Source organism: Protopterus annectens, chromosome 2.part0, assembly GCF_019279795.1.
Source record: "Protopterus annectens isolate FY-2018-M chromosome 2.part0, PAN1.0, whole genome shotgun sequence".
In the NCBI taxonomy this organism is placed as follows: domain Eukaryota; kingdom Metazoa; phylum Chordata; order Ceratodontiformes; family Protopteridae; genus Protopterus; species Protopterus annectens.
The window spans coordinates 132,873,763-132,896,224 of record NC_056728.1 but is presented as its reverse complement, the minus strand read 5'-3'; the positions used below and the strand labels follow the sequence as shown (position 1 = coordinate 132,896,224).

General features: G+C 41.1%; 1 protein-coding gene across 1 annotated transcript in view; it reads right to left on the bottom strand.

The window, feature by feature from the left end:
* GTF3C3 (general transcription factor IIIC subunit 3) overlaps window positions 1–22,462 on the bottom strand; it is a 701,049-nt gene that overhangs the window by 657,214 nt on the left and 21,373 nt on the right. Inside the window, exon 2 of the mRNA XM_044060620.1 lies at window positions 4,201–4,321. Coding sequence (XP_043916555.1) covers window positions 4,201–4,321 — 121 coding nt within the window. The remainder of the gene's footprint in view (window positions 1–4,200; window positions 4,322–22,462) is intronic.

The window sequence follows — 22,462 nt, the reverse complement described above, 5'->3', positions numbered from 1 at the left end:
ACATTATCAGATGTCTTGTTCAAACTTAGATGAGCAAGAAACGTATCAAAACATGGGAAGGGTGGGATGAATGGCTCCAGAATGCACAATGTTAAAAATATATCTTATGGACATGAGAGGGGAGAAGCTTCTTATACTCAACACTTTTAAGTAACAATTAAAAAGTTTTATTTTATTGTTACTTTATTTTTCTTATATTTCTGTATATGTTCTCCAGGTAGACCAATGATTCCCATGGACCTTTTTCAGACTCGGCTCGGGAGCTGGGTTTGGTTAAGGGACTTTCTCAGAGTCACAAAGTTAGGCAAAGACAGCTAAGGGAATCAAACCTTGTACCACCAGACCAAAGGAAACAAGCCCAATTAAAAGCTCCTTAATCCTCTAAACAAATTGCCAGATATGAGCCAAGTTAACCAAATGCTCAACAATTACGATGATTTAATGGGTAAAATAAAACTCCATTCAAGTTTCGATGCAGGTAGTGAACTGAATGGCAAAAGGTATCAACCATGACAGAAATATGAATCTGGCAAGAGCACAGAGACTTTTATGTGAAAAAGAAAGTGTGCAATCTGGAATTTATACTGGCACACAGCCCTGGATGGGATCTCTCCATAGCACAAGCAATTCCATCTCTCTACTCATGTCCTAGACTTGAATCAGAATTTTATCCTAAAAACATCAAACTGAAATACCCATGCTTACAGTTGTACATACATAATAAACTTTACAAACCTGCATTCAAAACAAAAGCATGCAAATGTACACAAGTATGGTTATAAAAATAAGAATGAAGATTTAAAGTGCTCTTACACAGCTTATCAAAGAATAAACATAGAACTGCTAAGAAGGACACTTGTACAAATCCTGCTTTATGACCAGAGACTACAGCAGTGATATGAAAATAATCTTATAGTGCATGATTACATCTTTCGTGGGACTTTATCTTGGACTTAGATTGGATAAAGTGCACCAATGTTGCAAATGAAACAGTCTGTGTCATATGGTAAAGGTGAAAGATTTCCTCCTCCTATACACCAAAGAAGTTCTACCATTCAAGCAAACCTAGCAAAATCACATGATTTTTTTTTTTTTTTTTTGGGGGGGGGGGGGCTCTTTCTCCTTTCTGCATCATCCTATGGCTCTCTACTCAGTGCTCCACATTCAGCACTTAGTTTACCAGTCTTCTCCTACCCTCCTCCCAGGCAAACTCCACATAACCAGTGCCAGCAAAGAACCTATGGGCATCCCGGGGGTCTGGCCATCAATACCTGCTGCGGGGGGGGGGGTTCCTTATAACTTACCCAGTTATTCCTTCCTCTCTCACTGCTCCTGCCATAAACTCCATGAGCGGACAAACAAAAGGAACATGCCATGTTTCATCCAGCCTTGATGTCAGCTCTTCCCTCCCTATTCCCCCTTTGGACACCCCCCCTTACAACAAGGTCACCAGACTACATCAGGCAGCATCAAAGATACCCACAAGACTTCCTTCCCTGCAGGGATGGTAATGCCCATCCCTTTCTGCCAATCCATGAGACACCAGAGCAGCTAATCAAATCAGACTCAGCTGGACCGTATTTATCCCAACAAAGTGACCCATCTATACAATTTAGAGTTAAAAAAAAAAAAAAAAAAGAGTTGAATTTACAGTTTTCCTCCTGAAGACTAGGTTGAGCAATATCTACCTTTGATTCAAAGCTAAGGAGACTATAGCACAAGACGAAATCTTGGAAGAAACCCTAAATGATAACGAAGTAAAATGATCAGGTAGCTAGTGTGACACAAATGTGAAAACCGTTTCAACATTGATATCATGTTCATAGAGTCATAGGTAAGTACTAGGCTAACTGCCCATGTGGGCCATTCTAAGCCTAGACAATTTTCCTTTCATGACACTCAAACCCCGTATCTTGTGTCTGTGAGGTAAACACTAACCATCAGTTTGATTTCCACGATGGCTGCACACTGATCAATAGCTTGACTTCAGCTCTCCCAGTGTGAAAAAAGTGAGTAAGAAATAAGAACTGGTAATTTTGCCAAGTTGAGTAAAATACAGTTACTGGCTAGTAAGTACACGGCCTGGATGCCAGTAAATAAGAAATTTAGAGATCCTGAAAGAAAAACTAGAAAAAGGGAAGAAAAAAACACTGTCTGGGAAGAATCCTTCAGCTGTTCAGCAAAAAGCAGTTCAATCTCTAGCTTTGGTAGAAGAAATGGCTTCCAATAATTTGGAGGAAAAAATAAATGAAATGTACTCAGACAATTAAAATAAATGAAATACTGAAGGAGTATATCAACTCAAGTAACAAAAGGCAGGAAAAATACAAGAATATTTAACTAGCTACTCAGATGAGCTGATAAAACTGCTAACGTGAGAGGATGAAATAAAGAAATACTGGCAGATTATGAGACTTATCAAGAAGGCTGGTTTCAAAAAGTAGCAGAGTTAGAGGACAGATCATGCAGAAAAAAAATGAGATTTTTTGCTGGACCAAAGAAACTGGAAGAAACGGACTGTATTAATTTCATGAAAGCACAAATAAGCAGCTGGACTGATAATTCCACAGCAGGATTTGCTAACTGAAAGGGACATTGTAGGTATGCTCCAAACCTGGCCATGAGAAAGCAGCCAAGCCCTGTATTAGTAAAAATGTAATCATACCAGCAGAAAGAGTTGATCCTGACAAAACTGTGCCAGAAGGGCAAAGTATTAACAACTGGAGACCGTTGGCTTTCCAAGACTGCTGCACACTAAACTTAATTTCAGCTCTCCCAGTATGAAAAAGAAAGTGACAGACAGGAGCCAGTAATTCTGCCCGTTTTATTAAAGTTCAGTTACTGGCTCATAAGTACACTACCTGGATGCCAACAAAGAAGAAACTTAGACAGCCTGTAAGAAAATCAACTGGAAAAGGTGAAGAGAAACCACAGAATGGGAAGAATCCTGCAGCTGTTCAACAAAAAGTTGTTCAAGCTCCAGCTTTGGTACAAGAGCTGGCTTCCAGTAATTTTAAGTACATTTTTGGTGCAATGCATTTTAGGCAACAATATTCCATTCTTCATGAAATCTGATATGCATGGCACCAACATTATTAACAAGGAAAAAAATGGACTTGTTACAGGTTAATCGTAATTTCTATTACACAAGCATATCCACCAACATACCTATAATTACTGAAATGCACACACACATTATACATATACATGTGTGTGTATATTATGCATCCATATGCATCCATACATACATACATCTATAAGGGTCCCATACATACATCTATCTATAAAGGTCCCTATCATTTCAAGTTTTCAGAAACTCGAAATTCATATGATCCAGACTATATGAACGAGTTTTTGAAAACCTGAAGCTTTTGAATGGAGATTGCAGTACAGTGCGGATCTAGAAAATTTACCCTTTCCCTCACTGTAGTGCAATCTCGGAGTTGGTATGTATAATTTACAGGGGATATGGGGGGGTGTAAGGGAGCTTGCCCCCTTGCAGAAACATAAAGTAGATTTTTGTGTTTTTAGGCTTTGTTTTTTGATATTAGTGTTTGGAAACTCGATCATATGGTCTCAACCATATGAATTTCAAGTTTCTGAAAAGTCAATCATCTGACATATGCCCATGTATACATGCATATAACTGGATGGGTCTAGGACTATTTCACTGAAACACATTTCACTGAAAGTTATATATGGCCTTTTCCCCACTGTAGGGCGACCCTGGAGTTAGTATATATAGTAAGGGTGTGTGTGGGGGATAGCCCCCCCACATAGTTTGGATACATATTAAGTTTAGAAGAGTGTAATTTATTGAAATTGCAAGTATCCATGTATATAGTTCAAAATATTTAAAATAGGTGGGGGCTACGCCCCCCACTCCCCCAATGTGAGGGGGGCGGTGCCCCCCCTTTACTATATATTCTAACGCCAGGGTCGCACTACAGTGGGGAAAAGGCCATATACAACTTCCAGTAAAATGTGTTTCAGTGAATTGTGTTTTCAGTGAACTGTGCACAGTCAAATGTGTTTCAGTGAAATGTGCTATCAGTGAATAGTCCTAGACCCAACTGGATATATGCATGCACATGAAAACTACTTCCCAATCCGTAAATCTGATCTCACATACAAAGTCTGATAGCTTACTAGAAAGGCAGCCATATTCTGTTACTGTTTGTACAACAACAAACTGCTAACCTGTTGATGCATAACGTTTCCTTCGTTTTCTGGTGATTGCCATAGACGTGGAAGGAATGTCGTCATCTTCCACAGCAGTAGTATAATCACCCTCATCTTCAGTCACCAAAAGGCCAGCTTCCTGTGCAAAGCAACATAGATAAATAGATTAATACTGTGATACCAGTCAAGACCCAACATGCAAAAGAAATGGACAGAAGAAAGCTCAGCTAACATTTTAATATACAAGAATACTTTACAAGTACCAAATTATGTTGATAAGTTAAATACACTGAACCTAATGTCCTTTTACAGTCAATACTTCAGCTGACTACAGGAAATCTGAACAGGATGCTGATGATGCCCATAGTGGACTGCAGAATGAAGACATAAAGCTGCAGAGAGGGGCAGCTTCAATGGAAGCACATAAATTGACTTCTGTTTTGGCCAAACAGAAAGAAATGCCAAAGTTAAAAAAGCAAGGCTTGCAGTATATGAAACAGCATTGCTGCTTTAACTTTCAAAAATGCAATAACTACAAATGTGAAGCAAGTGAAACGTAGGCTGATTAAGAGTTTCCAAAACAGGATTACTTTAAAATTGCACCTCAGTAGCAGAGAAGAATCAGTTTGCACACTAGCAAGATAAGGAGTGTAATGAATAAGGCCAAGGAACCCAGAAAACCATAAGTAATAACATGGAGGACAGGACTCAGCATGACAGGTTTGCTTTCTGTTTGTGTATGAGAGAGAGAGAGAGAGAGAGAGAGAGAGAGAGAGAGAGAAAACGTGGGAATAAGTGAAAAATAAGATACCGATAGAGTCCTCCCAAAATTACAGTGAAAGTGCAAAACCAGTAGAGATGGTCAGCACATAGGACACTGGGAAGTAGAAGAGGATGTCAGAATCAATGAATATGGAAAGAAAAGACAAAAAAAAATGCTGACGTGGTTAAGGTGAGATCATCAACACAACGTAAATTATGTGATGACATAAGGATAAAGTACAAAGAAAAGGTCCATCTGAAACAGACTGTAAACCATGCAAAACGATAAATTAATGGGCAAAAATGTCTCCCCCCACAAGGACATTGTGCTTTAATTTGCATATTTCTGAGTCATACTTCAAAATGGCACTAATAAGAGAATATTAAGAAGCACTTCCTATTTGAAAGACTTTTGTTAAAATAATCTTAGGGTCAGTGGGCACAGATATCCCCAAACAGCCACCTGCGTGCTCCCTTGTAATCATTCATAATGCAGATACATTCTGGCCAAAGGTACCTGAAAAGGTTTCCTTACCAGAGTTCCAAATGGAGAGTACTGCCCAGGGATGCACTGCTAATTTTTGACCAATGCAGGCTTGATTATGGTTATGTCTAAGGCCAAGTCCAAGATCCAAAAAGTAAGCCGGCAAACTGTGAGACTAAAATAATAAATTTAATCAGTAATGCAATGCACAAACAAACCGGTTTCGGCTGGTACACAACACAGCCCTCCTCAGTGTAAAGTAAAATCCACTTCAGATGGCCTTTTATACATGCTAAGTATGCGATTGGATGGTCAAAATTGTTCATTTAATCCAGGTGGTAATAAACCACCCAGTTTAACAATCCATTTTTTCTCCTTTGTGTCAAGAATGGAATGCCTCCCCGTTTGTTGGATTTATTCCCTTTCATTACATCTATAACCATAAAACTAAACTTGGCAGATTAATGTTTTATACAATGTTTATATAAAGCGTTGCTTGATTTATTATTCTTCATATCACTGGTATGTTCAGAGATTCTCAGTCTTAGTGGTCGTGAAGTTTGTCCTATATAGAAAGAGCCACAGCTGCATGTTGCTAGATATATCAGCCATTCGCTACTGCAATTAGCAAAAAATGTAATATCATAAACTGTGCCACAGTTCTTACTTGTAAATTGTTTGGACTTAAAAACCTTGTTACAGTGAGTGTCCACATGGGAAGCATCCTGTAAACGCACCTCACCCGTTAGTGTAGTTTGGATCTCCTGAATTGATGTCCTGGAGTGTGAATGTTTATAATGATTCAAATGTGAGGCTAGATTTCTCCCTTTATGAAATGAAAAATGGCATCGGTCTGGTAGAATATTAGTTAGATTGTGATCACTCTTAAAATATTCCAGTGTCTCTGTACACTGTTGATTCACAAATCAGAATTCCTACCATAAGTGGTCACTAGTCTAATGGGTGCCAAACTTTGCTGCTCCCGTTATTTGTAGGTCAAAAGGTCTTCCCTCAATTGTATTAGCCCTATTGCTGGCCTGAAGAACATGACCCATCTGGCATCCCCTGTCCCTAAATCTGAGAGTCAGATCCTGTCGGTATTCCTGAAAGGTTGAATCCTTAGAGCAAATATGTCTCATTCTAATGTATTGTGATTTGGGATATTTTTGTCTATGTGTGGCGGATGAAAGCTGGATACATGGAGGAGGGTATTGTATTGGGGATACTTCAGGAAGACTTCAGTACACAGAGTATGATCTGGTTTTCTAGAGATGGAAATATCAAGAAAAGTAATGATGTTGGTGTCAAAATTGACCATGAAGAAGTGTAGACCCATTTGTTTTCATTTAAATAGTCAATGAATTCAGACAAATATTCCACCTCTGACCTCCATACCATCCAGCAATCATCCAAATATCTCCTCCAAATGTCTATCTCCGTCAGGTACAAGTTATGGCCTGCATCACAGATTAGTTGTTCTTCAATATAGGCCATGAAAAGGTCAGCATAAATGGGAGCAAATGATGCCCCCATAGCCGTCCCCTTGATTTGCCAATAGCATGTGTCCTGACAGAAAAAAAGACATTGTTGGTTAGGACATGCTCTGTCAGGCCTAACAAAAAAGTATTGAATCCTGGCTGATATAATTCAGATTTATACAGCCAGTATTCAATGGCTTCTAACACAGCAGCATGAGGGATGTTTGTGTAAAGGGCACTAACATCTAGAGTGCACATCAACCATTCAGGTTCAAGTTGGGTGTCTGAAATAATTTTCAGAAATTCTGTGGTGTCTTGTATGCATGATCGGACCCACCGTAAAAAGAAGTTATGTACTCACCATAACGTTCCATGTATGTAGTCCATCTCGCCGAACATTATTACATGTGGGTTCAGAGCCGATCCTCGGCTCAGGCTCGGCCCACTTAGAAAGCCTGAAAACTTCTGATTGGCTCGTGGCTAATAGTTATCCCATGATGCATGCGCACATTCCCCAGATCTTGTTTGCTACTAGTCTACCAGAATCAGACATGAAAAAGAAAAGGAACAAAGGTCCGGAAGAATAAAACTGTAATAAAAGGAGCCCTTGTAGCAAAAAAAAAAAAACACTGTAGAAAGGGAAAAAACGGTCTCCAGATCCTCCAGGAAGGGGGCTGGTGGGTGGGTTCGTAATAATGTTTGGCGGGATGGACTACATACATGGAACGTTACGGTGAGTACATAACTTCTTTATGTTATGTAGTCCTAGCTTGCCTCCATTATTACATGTGGGACAGCGTCCCTAGCATCTTGAATGGGTGGCTCACTGGAAGATACTCCTGAGTACCGTGGAACCAAACGAGGCTCTACCTCTGGAAGTTAAATCCAATTTGTAATGGAAAATGAAGGTATGAGGGGTAGCCCATGTTGCTGCTGCACATATATTATTAATAGGTGTCCTGGCTTGGAAAGCAACAGAAGTAGAAAAGGACCTGGTAGAATGCGCTTTAACTTTAAAGGGTTTAACTCCTTTCCCCGAGAACTGTAAATAAAGGAAATACAACTAGAGATCCAGTTTGATAGTGTAACCTTGGAAATTGGCAAGCCCATTCTCGCCTCAGCAAAAGAAACGAACAGCTGTTCTGATTTTCTAACTCCTTTGGTCCGGTGGCTATAGAAACGTAGTTGCCTGTGTACATCCAATTGGTGGAATGCATACTCTGCTTTATTGGAGTGATTAGGGAAGAACACTGGCAATTCAATTGTTTGGTTTAAATGAAACTGAGAACAGACCTTAGGAATAAAGAAGGATTGGTCTGGAGAGAGACCCTATCTTTATGAAAAATTAAGTATGGAGGTTTAACAGACAGAGCCTGTAATTCAGAAACTCACCTGGCTGAAGTTATTGCTACCAGAAAAAGAGTTTTCCAAGACAGAAACCAAATGACAACTATGGGCTGGTTCAAAGGGTGGCAGAGTAAGTCTAGACAGAACTAGATACAGGTCCCAAGGAGGAATGGGGTCTTGCACAGGAGGTCTTAACATCATGGAACCCTTAAGAAAGGATTTGCACAGTTTGTGAGACATAAGACTGGAATAATTAATCCCCACATGAAAATTAGATATTGCTGCTAGTTGAACTTGGAGTGTAGCAGCCGCTGAACCTTGATGAAAGAGTTCAGAAAGAAACTCTAGATCAATAGTAATGGGAGCTGTAAATGGATCAACTTCTCTTTTGTGTGCCCATATGGAAAATCTCTTCCATTTACTATGATACACTTTTCTGGTAGAAGGCTTGTGAGAAGAGGTAATAATATGGGTTACAGCTGGAGACAAATCATGAAGCCTGACTAGTGATGGAACTGGAGCAGCCATGCTGTCAGTTTGAGTGTGTGGAGACTGGGATGAAGAGAACCTGACGTGTGTCAGGAGATCTGGCACTGGGTCCAGGGTCCATGGGCAGTCCAACAGGTGAGGCCCGAGGAAAGGGAACCAAATCTGATGAGGCCAGTAAGGGGTGATGAGGATCATCTTGCTTCCCAATAGCATTGCTTTCTGTATGACCTTGGGGATGAGTGGAAAAGGAGGAAAAGCATAAAGGAGTCCCGGGGGCCAATCGTGGATTAGTGCATCTCTTGGAGACTCCCCAGAGGGGGGATGAGAGAGAAAAAGGTGCTGCATTTGGTGTTGATGGAACTGGCAAAAAGGGCTCAGCAGGGTTGTCCCCACTTGTGAAAGATCATACTGGCTATTTTCTGGTTCAAGGACCATTCATGAGGTAACAAAATTGCCCTGCTTAGCTTGTCCGCTATTACGTTGGAAGTCCCCGGGATGTGCGTTGCAATGAGAAAGCATTGGGAAGAAATCGCCCAATCCCAAACTTGCATGGCCTCTCAAAATAAGGGGTATGATCTGGTTCCCCCTTGTTTGTTTAAATACCAGACAACCAACATGTTGTCGGTCTGGATAGCTACTGTCCCTAGAGGAAGAAAGTTGTGAAGTGCTTGCAACACTAGAAGCACCGCCCTCATCTCTAGGACATTGATATGCAGATGGGCCACCTGCTCTTGCCATGTGCCTTGGATAGTCCTGCCAAGATAATGCCTCCCCCCACCCGGAGAGGCATCCGTGGTCACAGTGGCAATGGGTTGGTGCGGTACAAAGGGAGTCCCTGGGATAAGATGACCTGGTTGAATCCACCAGCATAGGTCCTTTTTGCAAAAATCTGTAATCGGGATCTGATGATGTAGAGGCAACTGTTGAAACGACCACTGGGATGACAGGAGCCATTGGAGTATACTCATATGTAGTCTTGCTAAAGGTACCAAGGTTACAGTTGACAACATAGTCCCGAGAAGCTGCAACACCACCTTCACTTTGACTCTTTGAAGGGGAACTATTCTGAAAATTTGTTGCACAAGATTCTGTATTCTGTCTGTAGGCAGTCTGGCTGTCATCTCGACCGTGTCTATGTTTGCTCCTATAAAAGTTATAGGCTGAGTGGGCAAAAAAGAGGATTTTCCCAGTTTATTGAGATTCCCAACTGAGAACAGAGCTTGATTGTGGAATCTCTCGATTGAATTATGCGATGCCTGGTGGTGGCGGTCAGGAGCCAATCGTCCAGGTATGGAAAGACATGAATTCCCCGATGCTGCAAATGAGCTGTGATTACTGCCATGCACTTGGTGAACACCCAGGGGGCTGTAGTGAGACCAAAGGGCAGCACCCGAAACTGGTAATGACTGGCTCCCAGCTGGAAGCGTAGGTAGCTCGTTGATGCTTTGTCCATCATTATGTGGTAGTAGGCATCCTGGAGATCTATTGAGCACATCCAGCTGTCTCTCCTCAACAAAGGGAGTATGAATTGTAGAGTGACCATTTGGAACTTGGACTTCTTTACATGCTCGTTTAACCTGTTGAGGTCTAGGATGGATCTCCAGTCCCCTGTTCTTTTTGGAACTAAAAAGAACCTGGAGTACGTTCCGAATCTTGTCTGGTCTGTTGGGACCTTTTGGATGGCTCTTTTTAACAGCAGCTTTTCTATCTCTATAGCCTGCTTGATCCCTGTGATTGGGTGGTACATCTGGGATCCTTTTGGGAGGACGTGGTGGATGGGAAAAGGGTATAGAGTAACCTCTGACTGATGTCTTGTACCCACTTGTCTCAAGTGAGATTTAACCAGGCTTCTGGGTACAAGGACAGGCAACCCCTGACCGGCTCCAGAGACACACAGTCGAGTTCCACATCAGGGACGCTGATAAGGACGGTCACGAAAGGAATCGCGACCTCCCTGATTTTGTGGGCCTCCCCTGCCTCTAGGGCGACGTCTACCATTATTTCCTCCTCCCCTGCCTCTAAAAGAGGAATCACCTTGTGTGTCCTGGAAAGGTCTCTGTGATTTCTTGAACCACATTTTGCCGCTCTTCTGACCTTTAGGGTAAGGTCTAGAAGGAATGGTAAAACGGACTCCCATAGCAGAGAGAGTCTTTCCTTCCTGCTCACTCCTGGTGAGGGTATCTTTCATCTTGGGTCCAAAAAGAGAGGATCCGTCCACGGGAGCACTGGTGAATGTAGACTTGAAAGGCTCAGCAAAGTTGCATAGACGCATCCAGGAATGTCTCCTTAATGAGACTCCTGAACCCGCCGCCCTAATCGCACCATCAGCTGCATATGAGATCAGCCACATGGAGGAGTTAACAATAGATGTGAGGGTAGCCAACTGAGCCGACACTATAGATGAAACTGCTTCAGTCGAGGTACCCTGAAGAGTATCTCCTAACTCCTTTAGGAGATCTCTCTCAAGTCTCGTAAAATGTGATAGATAGTTCAGTGGAGTATAAAAGCCGCTGAAGAGAAGATACGCTTCCTGTACCTACCCATCGTTCAATCCGTCCACCTAATAAGGAATCCTGAAGAAGTCATCTCTGCTAGCTCCTTCTTAGTGGCCGCCGCCACCACCATGGCATCAACATGTAAACCCTTAGATAAAAACTCTTTGTCCTTAGGGGCGGAGAGAAATTTATCTGGCATCCTGGGGAACGGTTCCACAGCATCGGGAGTCTGCCATGCCTTCTTACTCAAGAGATCTGGCAATTCATCAAATGGAGGAGACACCCATGAAGCTGAGGGTTGAGACCCAAAAGCCTTCAGGTACATTGACTCCTCATCGGAAAGGGTAACAGTGGGACAGCTGCCTCTCTGCCTGAGGATCTCCAAAATGTCTGCAAAGGAGACATCTTCAGAGGACGACTTAGGGGACCCCCTCCGACTCATCGAGGTCAGTGTCAGATGTGACAGATTCATCAGGGGAGTCTACATGCTTCCGCTTACATGATCTCTTCTGAGGGGGCTCCTCAGTGGGGTCTTCTGGGGAGGCCTTGGAAAATCGGGGACCACCCAAAGGGGGTCCTGAGGCTGTTAGTCTCTACCATCCTGGGAGAGAGAGGATGCTGAAACCATATAGTCGGCGCTTGAGGGAGTACAGCATCGGTACTCCTATGTGGTACAGATGAACTATCCAACATGCTCCTCATCTTCACAAAAAACGATTCTTCCAGCTCCGGACGCCCCTGCTCCAAGGAGAGTGTAGGCACCAATGGCTCCAAAAGAATCGTCTCCAAGAACGATGTAGGGTCAGAGCTCACTCAGGCCGACGCACCAAGAGGAAGACTTGGCACCAAAGAGGTTCGGTTCCAAGTGTCGCCCTCGGGCCCGACCGATGCTTCGGACAGCGCCGACAGTGTCGGAGCGGGGCTCAGCTCCGAGACAACCACCCGGAGTGCTGGAGCCAAGGACAACACTGCAGTCGGTACCGAGAGCATCAGCTCCAAAGGCCCAATCTCAATTGGAGGAGGAAAAAGAGCAGGGTCGGTAACAGGAGTCGGCTCCGAGGCAGAAGTGGTCGGAGCCGATAAAAATTTTGGCAAGGCCGACGACTTAAGGAGTCTGAGCACCACTCTCTCGATGTCTTCTTCAGAAAAGCTCCTGGGGGATTTGGAGGACAAGTGTTGGAGACCTCGCTCTCTGTAATATAGGTGATATTAAAGTAGGGGAGACCGGTGGAATGTCTGTAGACCGGCTCCGAAGAGGACTGCTGGTGATCGGCACCGAAGCACTGGGTGCCGACACTGCAATGTCAGTGTCCAGAATCTCGTTCAGCTCAGAGGACAGTGGAGCCGAAGAGACAGAGACCATCTCCGATTTAGGTAACTTCTGTGGAGTTTCAGAGACAGAAGTTGAGGCTGGAGAAGGCCTTTTGGAGGTCTTGCCCTTATCTTTACTGGGAGAATGCGACCTAGTAGAGGAGGACGAGCTGGCTAGGTCTTCCCCGAAAGAAGGTTTTAACAATCCTTTTAGAATCAACTTATTCTTCCATTCCTGGAGCACTCTAGGACTAAAGGAATGGCAAAAGAGATAAGTCTCTTGAAGATGTATGGCCCCTAAACAGTACACACAGATGCTATGTCCATAAGTGATGGACATTTTTTGAGAGCATTTAGTCCACTTTTTAAATCCTGTTTATGCTCTTAATGTTCTTTAGACATAATGGCAGTCTCAATAGACGATTGAAGAGAACTAAAATAACACACTCACTCAACAAGAGAGGAACTAGATCCTCTAACTTAAACAGATCTAGCCCTATTTCCCACAACAAACAACCAAGGGAAGTTTTACTTGGTTCTCTAACTTAAATGAACCTAGTGTAAAGTAAAGAGGAACAGGCTAATGCCTCTAAGTAAAACGGTTTAGTCAAATGCACACACTCACGGGAACACACACAAAAAAGGCCAACAGGCCCCAAATTTTATAGCAGAAAAGTCACATCCAGGAAAAAGTCAAGTCCGGTTAAATTAACACAATCAGTTATCACAATAAGGCTAACAGCAATAAGAAAAGCACTTCACAAGAAATTAAAAACTTCTAACAAGCAGAATAATAAAGAACTAAATCACTTAGCCACGGCCAACCAAAAGAAGCTTCCGACTGAAGATGCGGCAAACGAGATCTGGGGAATGTGCGTGTGCGGCAAACGAGATCTGGGGAATGTGCGTGTGCATCATGGGATACCTATTAGCCACGAACCAATCAGAAGTTTTCAGGCTAAGCGGCCGGGCTCCGAACCCACATGTAATAATGGAAGTGAGACAGGACTACATAACATTAAAGGTTTAAGATGTTCGGTAAGAAACAATAACAATGGTTTAGTGTTAGAACCTCTCCCAGACACAGCTGGTCTCCCAGGTGGTTTAACAGGGTCCTTGTGTATTTTAGGCAAAAAATAAATGTATTGACTCATGGGATCCTTAATAGTGAGATGTTGCATAAATTTGTCACTAATAATGCCTTCTTCCCTGGCTAGTGATAAAAATTCATCTGTTTTTTGAACCTAAAGGTGGGGTCCAGGGGCATTTCCAAGTAGTACCGTTTATCTTGAAGTTGTCTTTTGGCTTCAGAATCATATTGGAACCAGTTCATTACTACTACGGCCCCACCTTTACCAGCAGAAAGAATGACAATGTCTTTGTTATTTCTGTAATTCAATTAATGCTTCCCTTTTGATCTCTGAAAGATTATTTCATTTATAAGTAAATTCACTCCTATGATAGTGTAGATCTTTGAGAACACTACTTTGAAACTGATGCAATGTAGGACTCATAGGAGGCATATACCCTGATTTATGATAAATTCATTTTCCACACCAAAATCAGTAGTCCTCAAATGCAATCTAAGGTTTATAAGTCTACAAAATTACATTACATCTTGTGCTAAAAGATCTTCAGTAACTAGGAAGTCAGGAATAAAACAAAGACCTTTATTAAGAAGTTCAATTTGTGTAGTAGACAAACGTACATCAGAAATGTTCAAAACATTGACATTATTTTGGTTTATTTCAGAGTTATTAGTTTCAAAAGCCCATCTACGTTGTTTATTTCTTGAATGTTTTCTACCTGCTCTTTTGTATTTGGGCCTAAAGGGGCCGAACTATATGCCCTCTTGGGGGTAGGTGAGTCTGGTATGTGTTGCATCTCTGTATCTGTGTATGAAGACAGATCATCAGTAGATGACCCTATATCGATAGGTCGCTTTTTCAAAAATCGACCTTGATCGTTTCCTTTTGGGAGTGCTAGTTTGTGCTTGTTGAAATCTAACCTGTTTACCAATACTGAAAGGGTTACTAAGCCGATAGTCTGTTTGGTCCCTCTGAAATGTTTTGATCTTCCTGGTTTTCAATTGTTCTTCAAGACCAGATAAATCTTTGGCCAGTTTATTCAAATTACTAGTAAAGAAGGGCTGTCCTTCATATATGTCTGTGCATCGGAACATAACTTAGTGACTTCCCCAATCTGCCGATCAATGGCTCTATCATGAAATTTAGCCAGGGCTTCAATGAAACCCATAGTAGCTTGTTGTTGGATGTCCGTCCATTGTTTATTTAACTCATCATAATTTGGGACTTGCATGTTAAACTACAGCTCGCTTCAATTTTTGGACATTATAACAGGTAAACAGCTGTTCACAACTTATATTATAATTTTTGAAGGGTTTCCATTCCAATCTGTATCTGCTCATATTACTTATGTTGGGATTAAGTGTTTTTGTGTTATAACATACAATTTTCAACCAAATAGACTATTGTTCCAGGGGCAGTCATATTCTTTTGATCAATGGGTCAAGTGTATTGGTTTGATTTATGTCAGCTAGAACAACAATTTGAATATTATTTTGAAGCATTGAGTTATCTAAACCAAATACAAATGTGATCACAGTATGGTTCAGAATTTAAGAAAATCAGTATCTGTTTGGACATGCTGTATTTGTGTTTCCTTTCCATATACATCTGACAACTTGGTCTTTACAATATATTTTGTGCGAGCAAGGAATTACATAAACAACTTGATTTTACAGCACAATACAGTTTAGATAGAATTAAATATATCATTGCTGTTTGTTCCTATTTCACTTAGTCCCTTGTCAGATTACTGATATATCTAGGAATTGGGGGCAAGCATCATCTCTATGTGGGGGAGCCTGTCAGACAAATAATGAAATAAAACTTAACAGATCAACAGGCCATACTTCTGTTATGTACCATTATGAATACCGATATCACATCATTGTTTTATACAGTTCTGTTGGATGTCCCCCAGACTTCTCAGGCTCAACCCATTAATCTATTTTAACATCGGATCCTAGTTTATTGGATTAAGGGTATTTTGAATTGTTTGTGGAATGCCCCATCTCAAACTTCCATTCGGGGCTTTCAACTGACAGACCATTTAATTTTTGTTATTCAATTTTTTGTTATTTATGATCAGGCTTTAGACCCGTTATTGTTATTTTGTGCTTGAAACATAGGGTTGATTAATATTTAGACCAACAACCTTCTATACTACAGACCAAGCGCTGGCCATGTGTATGTCAGTCTGTTTTAGAATGGGCGTAGCCCTGTCCTGAAGATAAAAAAGTGGGTCACATGACCAAAATTGAATGTTGTATCTAAGGCAGGTACAGGAGCTGTTAATGTTCATTCTATTTGTTATTAATACAAGTGTCAAAGATAAATTGGACTAATATATGGCTTAGCATTGCTATCATACCCAGCAAGGGCTAATATTGCCATAAAATTATATATATTTTTTGGATAATTTAACAAGTGGATTTACAATAAGTTTTTGAGGAACAGGATATTAGTTTCTATGGGTTTGCTGGTCTATTTATATTAATACCTAGTAATTAATAAAATGTTTTTTTCAAGGAATATATTGCACCATAATAGAGTTAACAAAAATATTAATGGGTTTGTCAGCTGACAGGGAGGACGTAGGGTTTTTGGATTGGGCACTGCAAACAATAATGAACCAAGTGGTATAGCCCTAGGCCCAGAGTTGAGCTGTGGTTTATGTTTTGATAAACTACAAAAGAGCATGAGATCTCTCAGGTCTCATGTCTGGCATTCTAAACTTTTTAAAGCATACATGGCCAAAGGGATTATACCCAGGGGACTACGTATTAGAATACAACCATTAGGCAATGAGGCGGATGTCCGTCCATTGTTTATTTAACTCATCATCAAACAACAAGCTACTATGGGTTTCGTTGAAGCCCTGACTACATTTCATGATAGAGTCATTGATTGGCAGATTGGGGAAGTCACTAAGTTATGTTCTGAAGCACAGACATATGAAGGACAGCCCTTCTTTACTAGCAATTTGAATAAACTGGCCAAAGACTTATCTGGTCTCGAAGAACAATTGAAAACCAAGAAGATCAAAACTTTCAGAGGGACCAAACAGACTATCAGCTTGGTAACCCTTTCAGTAATAGTAAACAGGTTAGATTTCAACAAGCACAAACTAGAACTCCCAAAAGGAAATGACCAAGGTCGATTTTGAAAACGCGACCTATAGATACAGAGTCATCTACTGATGATCTGTCTTCATACACAGATACAGACATGCAACACACACCAGACTCACCTACCCCCAAGAGGGCATATAGTTTGGCCCCTTTAGGCCCAAATACAAAAGAGCAGGTAGAAAACATTCAAGAAATAAACATAGATGGGCTTTTGAAACTAATAACTCGGAAATAAACCAAAATAATGTCAATGTTTTGAACATTTCTGATGTAAGCTTGTCTACTACACAAATTGAACTTCTTAATAAAAGGTCTTAGTTTTATTCCTGGCTTCCTAGTTACTGAGGATCTTTTAGCACAAGATGTAATGTAATTTTGTAGACTTATAAACCTTAGATTGCATTTTGAGGACTCTACTGATTTTTGGTGTGGAAAATGAATTTATTTATCATAAAGCAAGGTATATGCCTCCTATGAATCCTACAGTGCAACAATAAAGTAGTGATCTCAAAGATCTACACTATCACAGGAATGAATTTACTTATAAATGAAAATCTCTCAAAGATCGAAAGGGAAGCATTAATCAAATTACAGAATAACAAAGACATTGTCATTCTTTCTGCTGATAAAGGTGGGGCCGTAGTGGTAATGAACTGGTTCCAATATGATTCTGAAGCCAAAAGACAACTTCAAGATGGGTGGTACTACTTTGAAATGCCCCTGGACTCTACCTTACCTTTAGGTTCAAAAAACAGATAGACAATTTTTTATCACTAGCCAGGGAAGAAGGCATTATTAGTGACAAAGTTATGCAACATCTCACTATTAAGGATACCATGAGTCAATGCATTTATTTTTTGCCTAAAATACACAAGGACCCTATTAAACCACCTGGGAGCCCAACTATGTCTGGGAGAGGCTCTTATCACTGAACCATTGTCATTGTTTCTTACCAAACATCTTAAACCTTTATTATGATGGGTCCGATCAAGCATACAAGACACCACAGAATTTCTGAAAATTATTTCAGACACCCAACTTGAACCTGAATGGTTGATGTGCACTCTAGATGTTAGTGCCCTTTACACAAACATCTCTCATGCTGCTGGGTTAGAAGCCATTGAATACTAGCTGTATAAATCTGAATTATATCAGCCAGGATTCAATACTTTTTTGTCAGGCCTGACAGAGCATGTCCTAACCAACAATGTCTTTTTCTATCAGGACACATGCTATTGGCAAATCAAGGGGACGGCTATGGGGGCATCCTTTGCTCCCATTTATGCTGACCTTTTCATGGCCTTTATTGAAGAACAACTAATCTATGATGCAGACCATAACTTGTACCCGACAGAGATAGACATTTGGTGGAGATATTTGGATGATTGCTGGAGGTCGGATGTGGAATATTTGTCTGAATTCATTGACTATTTAAATGAAAACAAATGGGGTCTACACTTCATGGTCAATTTTGACACGAACATCATTACTTTTATTGATGTTTCCATCTCTAGAAAACCAGATAATACTCCTGTGTACTGAAGCCTTCTGGAAGTATCCCCAATACAATACCCTACTCCATGCATTCAGCTTTCATCCGCCACACATAAGACAAAAATATCCCCAAATCCCAATACATTAGAATGAGACATATTTGCTCTAAGGATTCAACCTTTCATGAATATGGACAGAATCTGGCTCACAGATTTAGGGAGACAGGGGATACCAGATGGGACATGTTCTTCAGGCCAGCAATTGGGCTAATACACTTAAGAGGGAAGACCTTTTGACCTACAACCAACGGGAGCAGCAAAGTTTGGCACCCATTAGACTAGTGACCACTTATGGTAGGAATTCTGATTTATTAATAAACAGTGTACAGAGACAGTGGAATATTTTACAGAGTGATCACAATCTAACCAATATTCTACCAGACAGATGCCATTTTTCAATTCATAAAGGAAGAAATCTAGCCTCACATTTGAATCATTACAGACATTCACACTCCAGGACACTAATTCAGGAGGTCCAAACTACACTAACGGGTGAGGTGCTCACAGGATGCTTTCCATGTGGACACTGCACTCACTGTAACAAGGTTTTTAAGTCCAAACAACTTGCAAGTAAGAACTGTGGCACAGTTTATGATATTAATTTTTTTGCCAATTGCAGTAGTGAATGGCTGATATATCTAGCAACATGCAGCTGTGGCTCCTTCTATACAGGACAAACTTCATGACCACTAAGAATGAGAATCTCTGAACATACCAGTGATATGAAGAATAAAAAATCAAGCAGTGCTTTAAATAAACATTCATCTGCCAAGTTTAGCTTCATGGGTACAGATATAATGAAAGGGAATAAATCCAACAAAGCTGGGTGGCATTCCATTCTTGACACAAAGGAGAGAAAAAAATGGATTGTTAAACTGGGTTGTTTATTTCCACCTGGATTAAATGGACAATTTTGACCATCCAATCGCATACTTAATTCAATTAAGTGCACGTATAAAAGAGTTCATAACACCGAACGGTGTTACATTGACACATATTCACCAAACAGCAATTTCTTCCCTAGGGAAAGAAATCGCTGTTCCAACCCCCCCCCCCCAAAAAAAAAAAAAAAAAAAAACATTAAAAACACTTCCAAACACATACACACACCCTAACCCTAATTATACCCCCCAAAAAAATCAGTAAACAACTAAATACACATATGCACGTAACCCAACCATACATTTAAAAAAAAAAAAAGGTTAACATTTTAAAACATATGCACTTACCGTAACCTGGACCCTAACCCCAAGGTCAGTAACTCTCGCACATAAACAGTTCCAAACATAAACACACTTACCTTAACCCTAATCCTACCCCCCCAAAACAAAAGTAAACAGCTAAACACACACACACGTAACTCAACCATACATCTAACACAAAATAAAAAACAGTAAACACTTTCATACATATGCACTTACCTTAACCCGCACCCTAACCCGCACCCTAACCCTAAGGTCAGCAACTGTTGCACAATCACGCACTGGAGCTTTACCGGACAAGGGACCACACTATACTCCAGAAAAGGCAAAGCAACGAAGCTGTCAAGCAACTTCTTTCTCAGGGGAAAGAATTCGCTGAACAGCCGCTTCGGTGTTTTGCCTGTTCGCCCTACATGTCGATGAAAACACATTCGACAAAATGGGTTTTTGTCATTCTAATATGAACCCGTATAAAAGACTATCTGAAATGGATTTTACTTTACACTGAGGAAGGTTGTGTTGTGTACCAGCCAAAACCGGTTTGTTTGTTTGTGCATTGCATTACTGAATAAATTTATTATTTTAGTCTCACAGTTTGCTGGCTTACTTTTTGGATCTTGAATTTTACACTGCCAAAGCCATGCAATTGCCTTTCGTCCAGGGGGAACTTTTCTGATGTAAGGCCAAGTCCCCCTTGACCTCTTTCCCTACTACCAATACAGGTTACAGACTTCTATGAAAGTTAGATGCAGCTGTTGTCTCCAAACAACCCATCACTGTCATAGTACCCCTCCTGCATGACACCTTCTGAGACTTTCACTCTCCACCATGTCTTATTAGACAGTGAAACCACGCATGCCATTTTGGTTACAAACAAAACATTTAGTCTCAAAACATGGGCATGTGCTAGAAACTCCAGCTTCCCCTTTTTCCATTTGAACCTACTGTGTGACCTTCTCTTTAAATCCAAAGATGACTTTACCTTTGACCAGAGTTTTCCTAATTAGGAAGAAGACGGAAAAGCAGCAAGCAGATGGCCATGTTAGAAAACATCCCTGCTGATATCCTGATAGAGAATAACTCCGGCAATGTGGAAATGCTGTTACAAACAGCCCGATATAGAGAAAAATGTATGGGGATGGTTAAAAAAAAAATAAAAAAATAAAGAGGCCCACACCTTCATTCAGGACCGGTAATGTGGCTACATCAGAAGGGTAGCTGGTTAGTAGCAGTGAGCCTGCAACTAAGCCAAAAGATGGGAAAGTTACAGGTCCTCTCTTGAAAAGTGAGAGGTAGGTGTTAGCAGACAGAATTTGAAGTACCACTGGCAGAAGGTACCACTGTTCCTTTGCAAGGGGAGCTGGAAAAGGTCACCAAGAAGAGATGAATCGGCCTCAGTTCTCAAACCCTACTTAAAAAGGTTTGACGGAGGTAGCCAAGAAGGCTCCCGACACTCAAAACTAGGGTGGAATCCACATACTGGAATAAGTGAATGCTGTATAATATAGAGACCTTTCAAGGAGCGTTACAGCAGTTGGCAGTAGCTAGGGCCTACTGACACTTCTGATCATAGACCACAGCTCACAATATTCTTTTGGCAGGACACATGGGCATGAAGAATACTAAAAAAAGTATATATAGAAATGTTATTGCCTGGCAACTGCAAAGAAAGTTACAGGGTATTTCAGGACCTTTGAACAGTGCCAAAAGGTTAGAAACAGAAAATGCTGCATTGATGCCTTTGCCTTTTAGAGAGAAGCCACTTCAGATGGTAGCCATGGACACATTGATACCTCGGAGTAGTCCAAGTTGCACAGGTGAGGGAAATATCTGGGTGGTTGTAGATAATGCCCCACAGGTGGTGACTCTGTCTTCCACTGAAGTACAGGTGGAGGCAAATGTTTTGTTGGATATTTTTCAGCAGGGTAGATTTTTCTGAGAAACTGAAAAACAGGTAGTCTCAACTTAACGTCACACCTGTTGACATGTTTGTCCAAGTGTTGCAGGGAAAAGCATTTAAAGACTACCCCAACTATCCACATAAAAATGGTCTGGTAGAGATGTTGAATGCTACAGTGAAGACCATGTTGAAGGCACTTGCAGACCAGTTTAAGAGGGAATGGGCCAAAAACCTGCCCCAGTTCCTCTTTACATACAAGGAGGCGTCCCATAATTCACATTTTCACCCCTAAAGCTGTAGCATGGTCAAAGGGTGAGAGGGCTTAGATTTAATTTGTCATTAGTAGTGACCTAACCTAGGTTACTTGCATGTACCCTTGACACCTGCAGCCAGGGACAGGTCAGTATTTGTTACCCCATTTGGATTACACAAGTTTACAAAATTTCTCCAGCAATTTTTTTCATAGGCTGTTAGATCACATCCTAGGACCAGCAGGAGATTATGCCTTTGCTTCCTTGCATGGCACTGCTATCTACAGTCTATCATGGAAAGAACATACTCAGAATGAGAGAGATATATTAAGCGGGCTGCAAAGGCAGAGCTGACCATCAAGGCTACTAAGTGTTAGAGAGGCATGGTAGAGAGAGTTTCTCTGGGTCACTGAGTGGGTTGTTGGAAAACATGCCAGAAAAGCAAAGGTCAAAGCTATTTGGGCATTACTGACCTATACTACCAAAAAACAGGTAAGGCCTCTCAAAGGAAGAATGGGGTACGATACGAAGTGCGTTTGATACGAAGTGCGTTTCCCACAACAGTAGGGTAGCTATTCCATTTCAAACTTTACTAGGAACAAGACACCAGAGAAGGTACAGTGCTTTTTATGGAAAAGACATCAAGGCGCAGTCAAAGTTTCAAGAGTATTCAGTTTGGGGATAGGACAATTACATCTTTGCATACAATAAGATCTTCTGCCAATTAGACCACTAAAGCAAAGCAAAAAATAACAAAATATGAGAAAAAAAAACAGCCCCTCCAAAAATGAA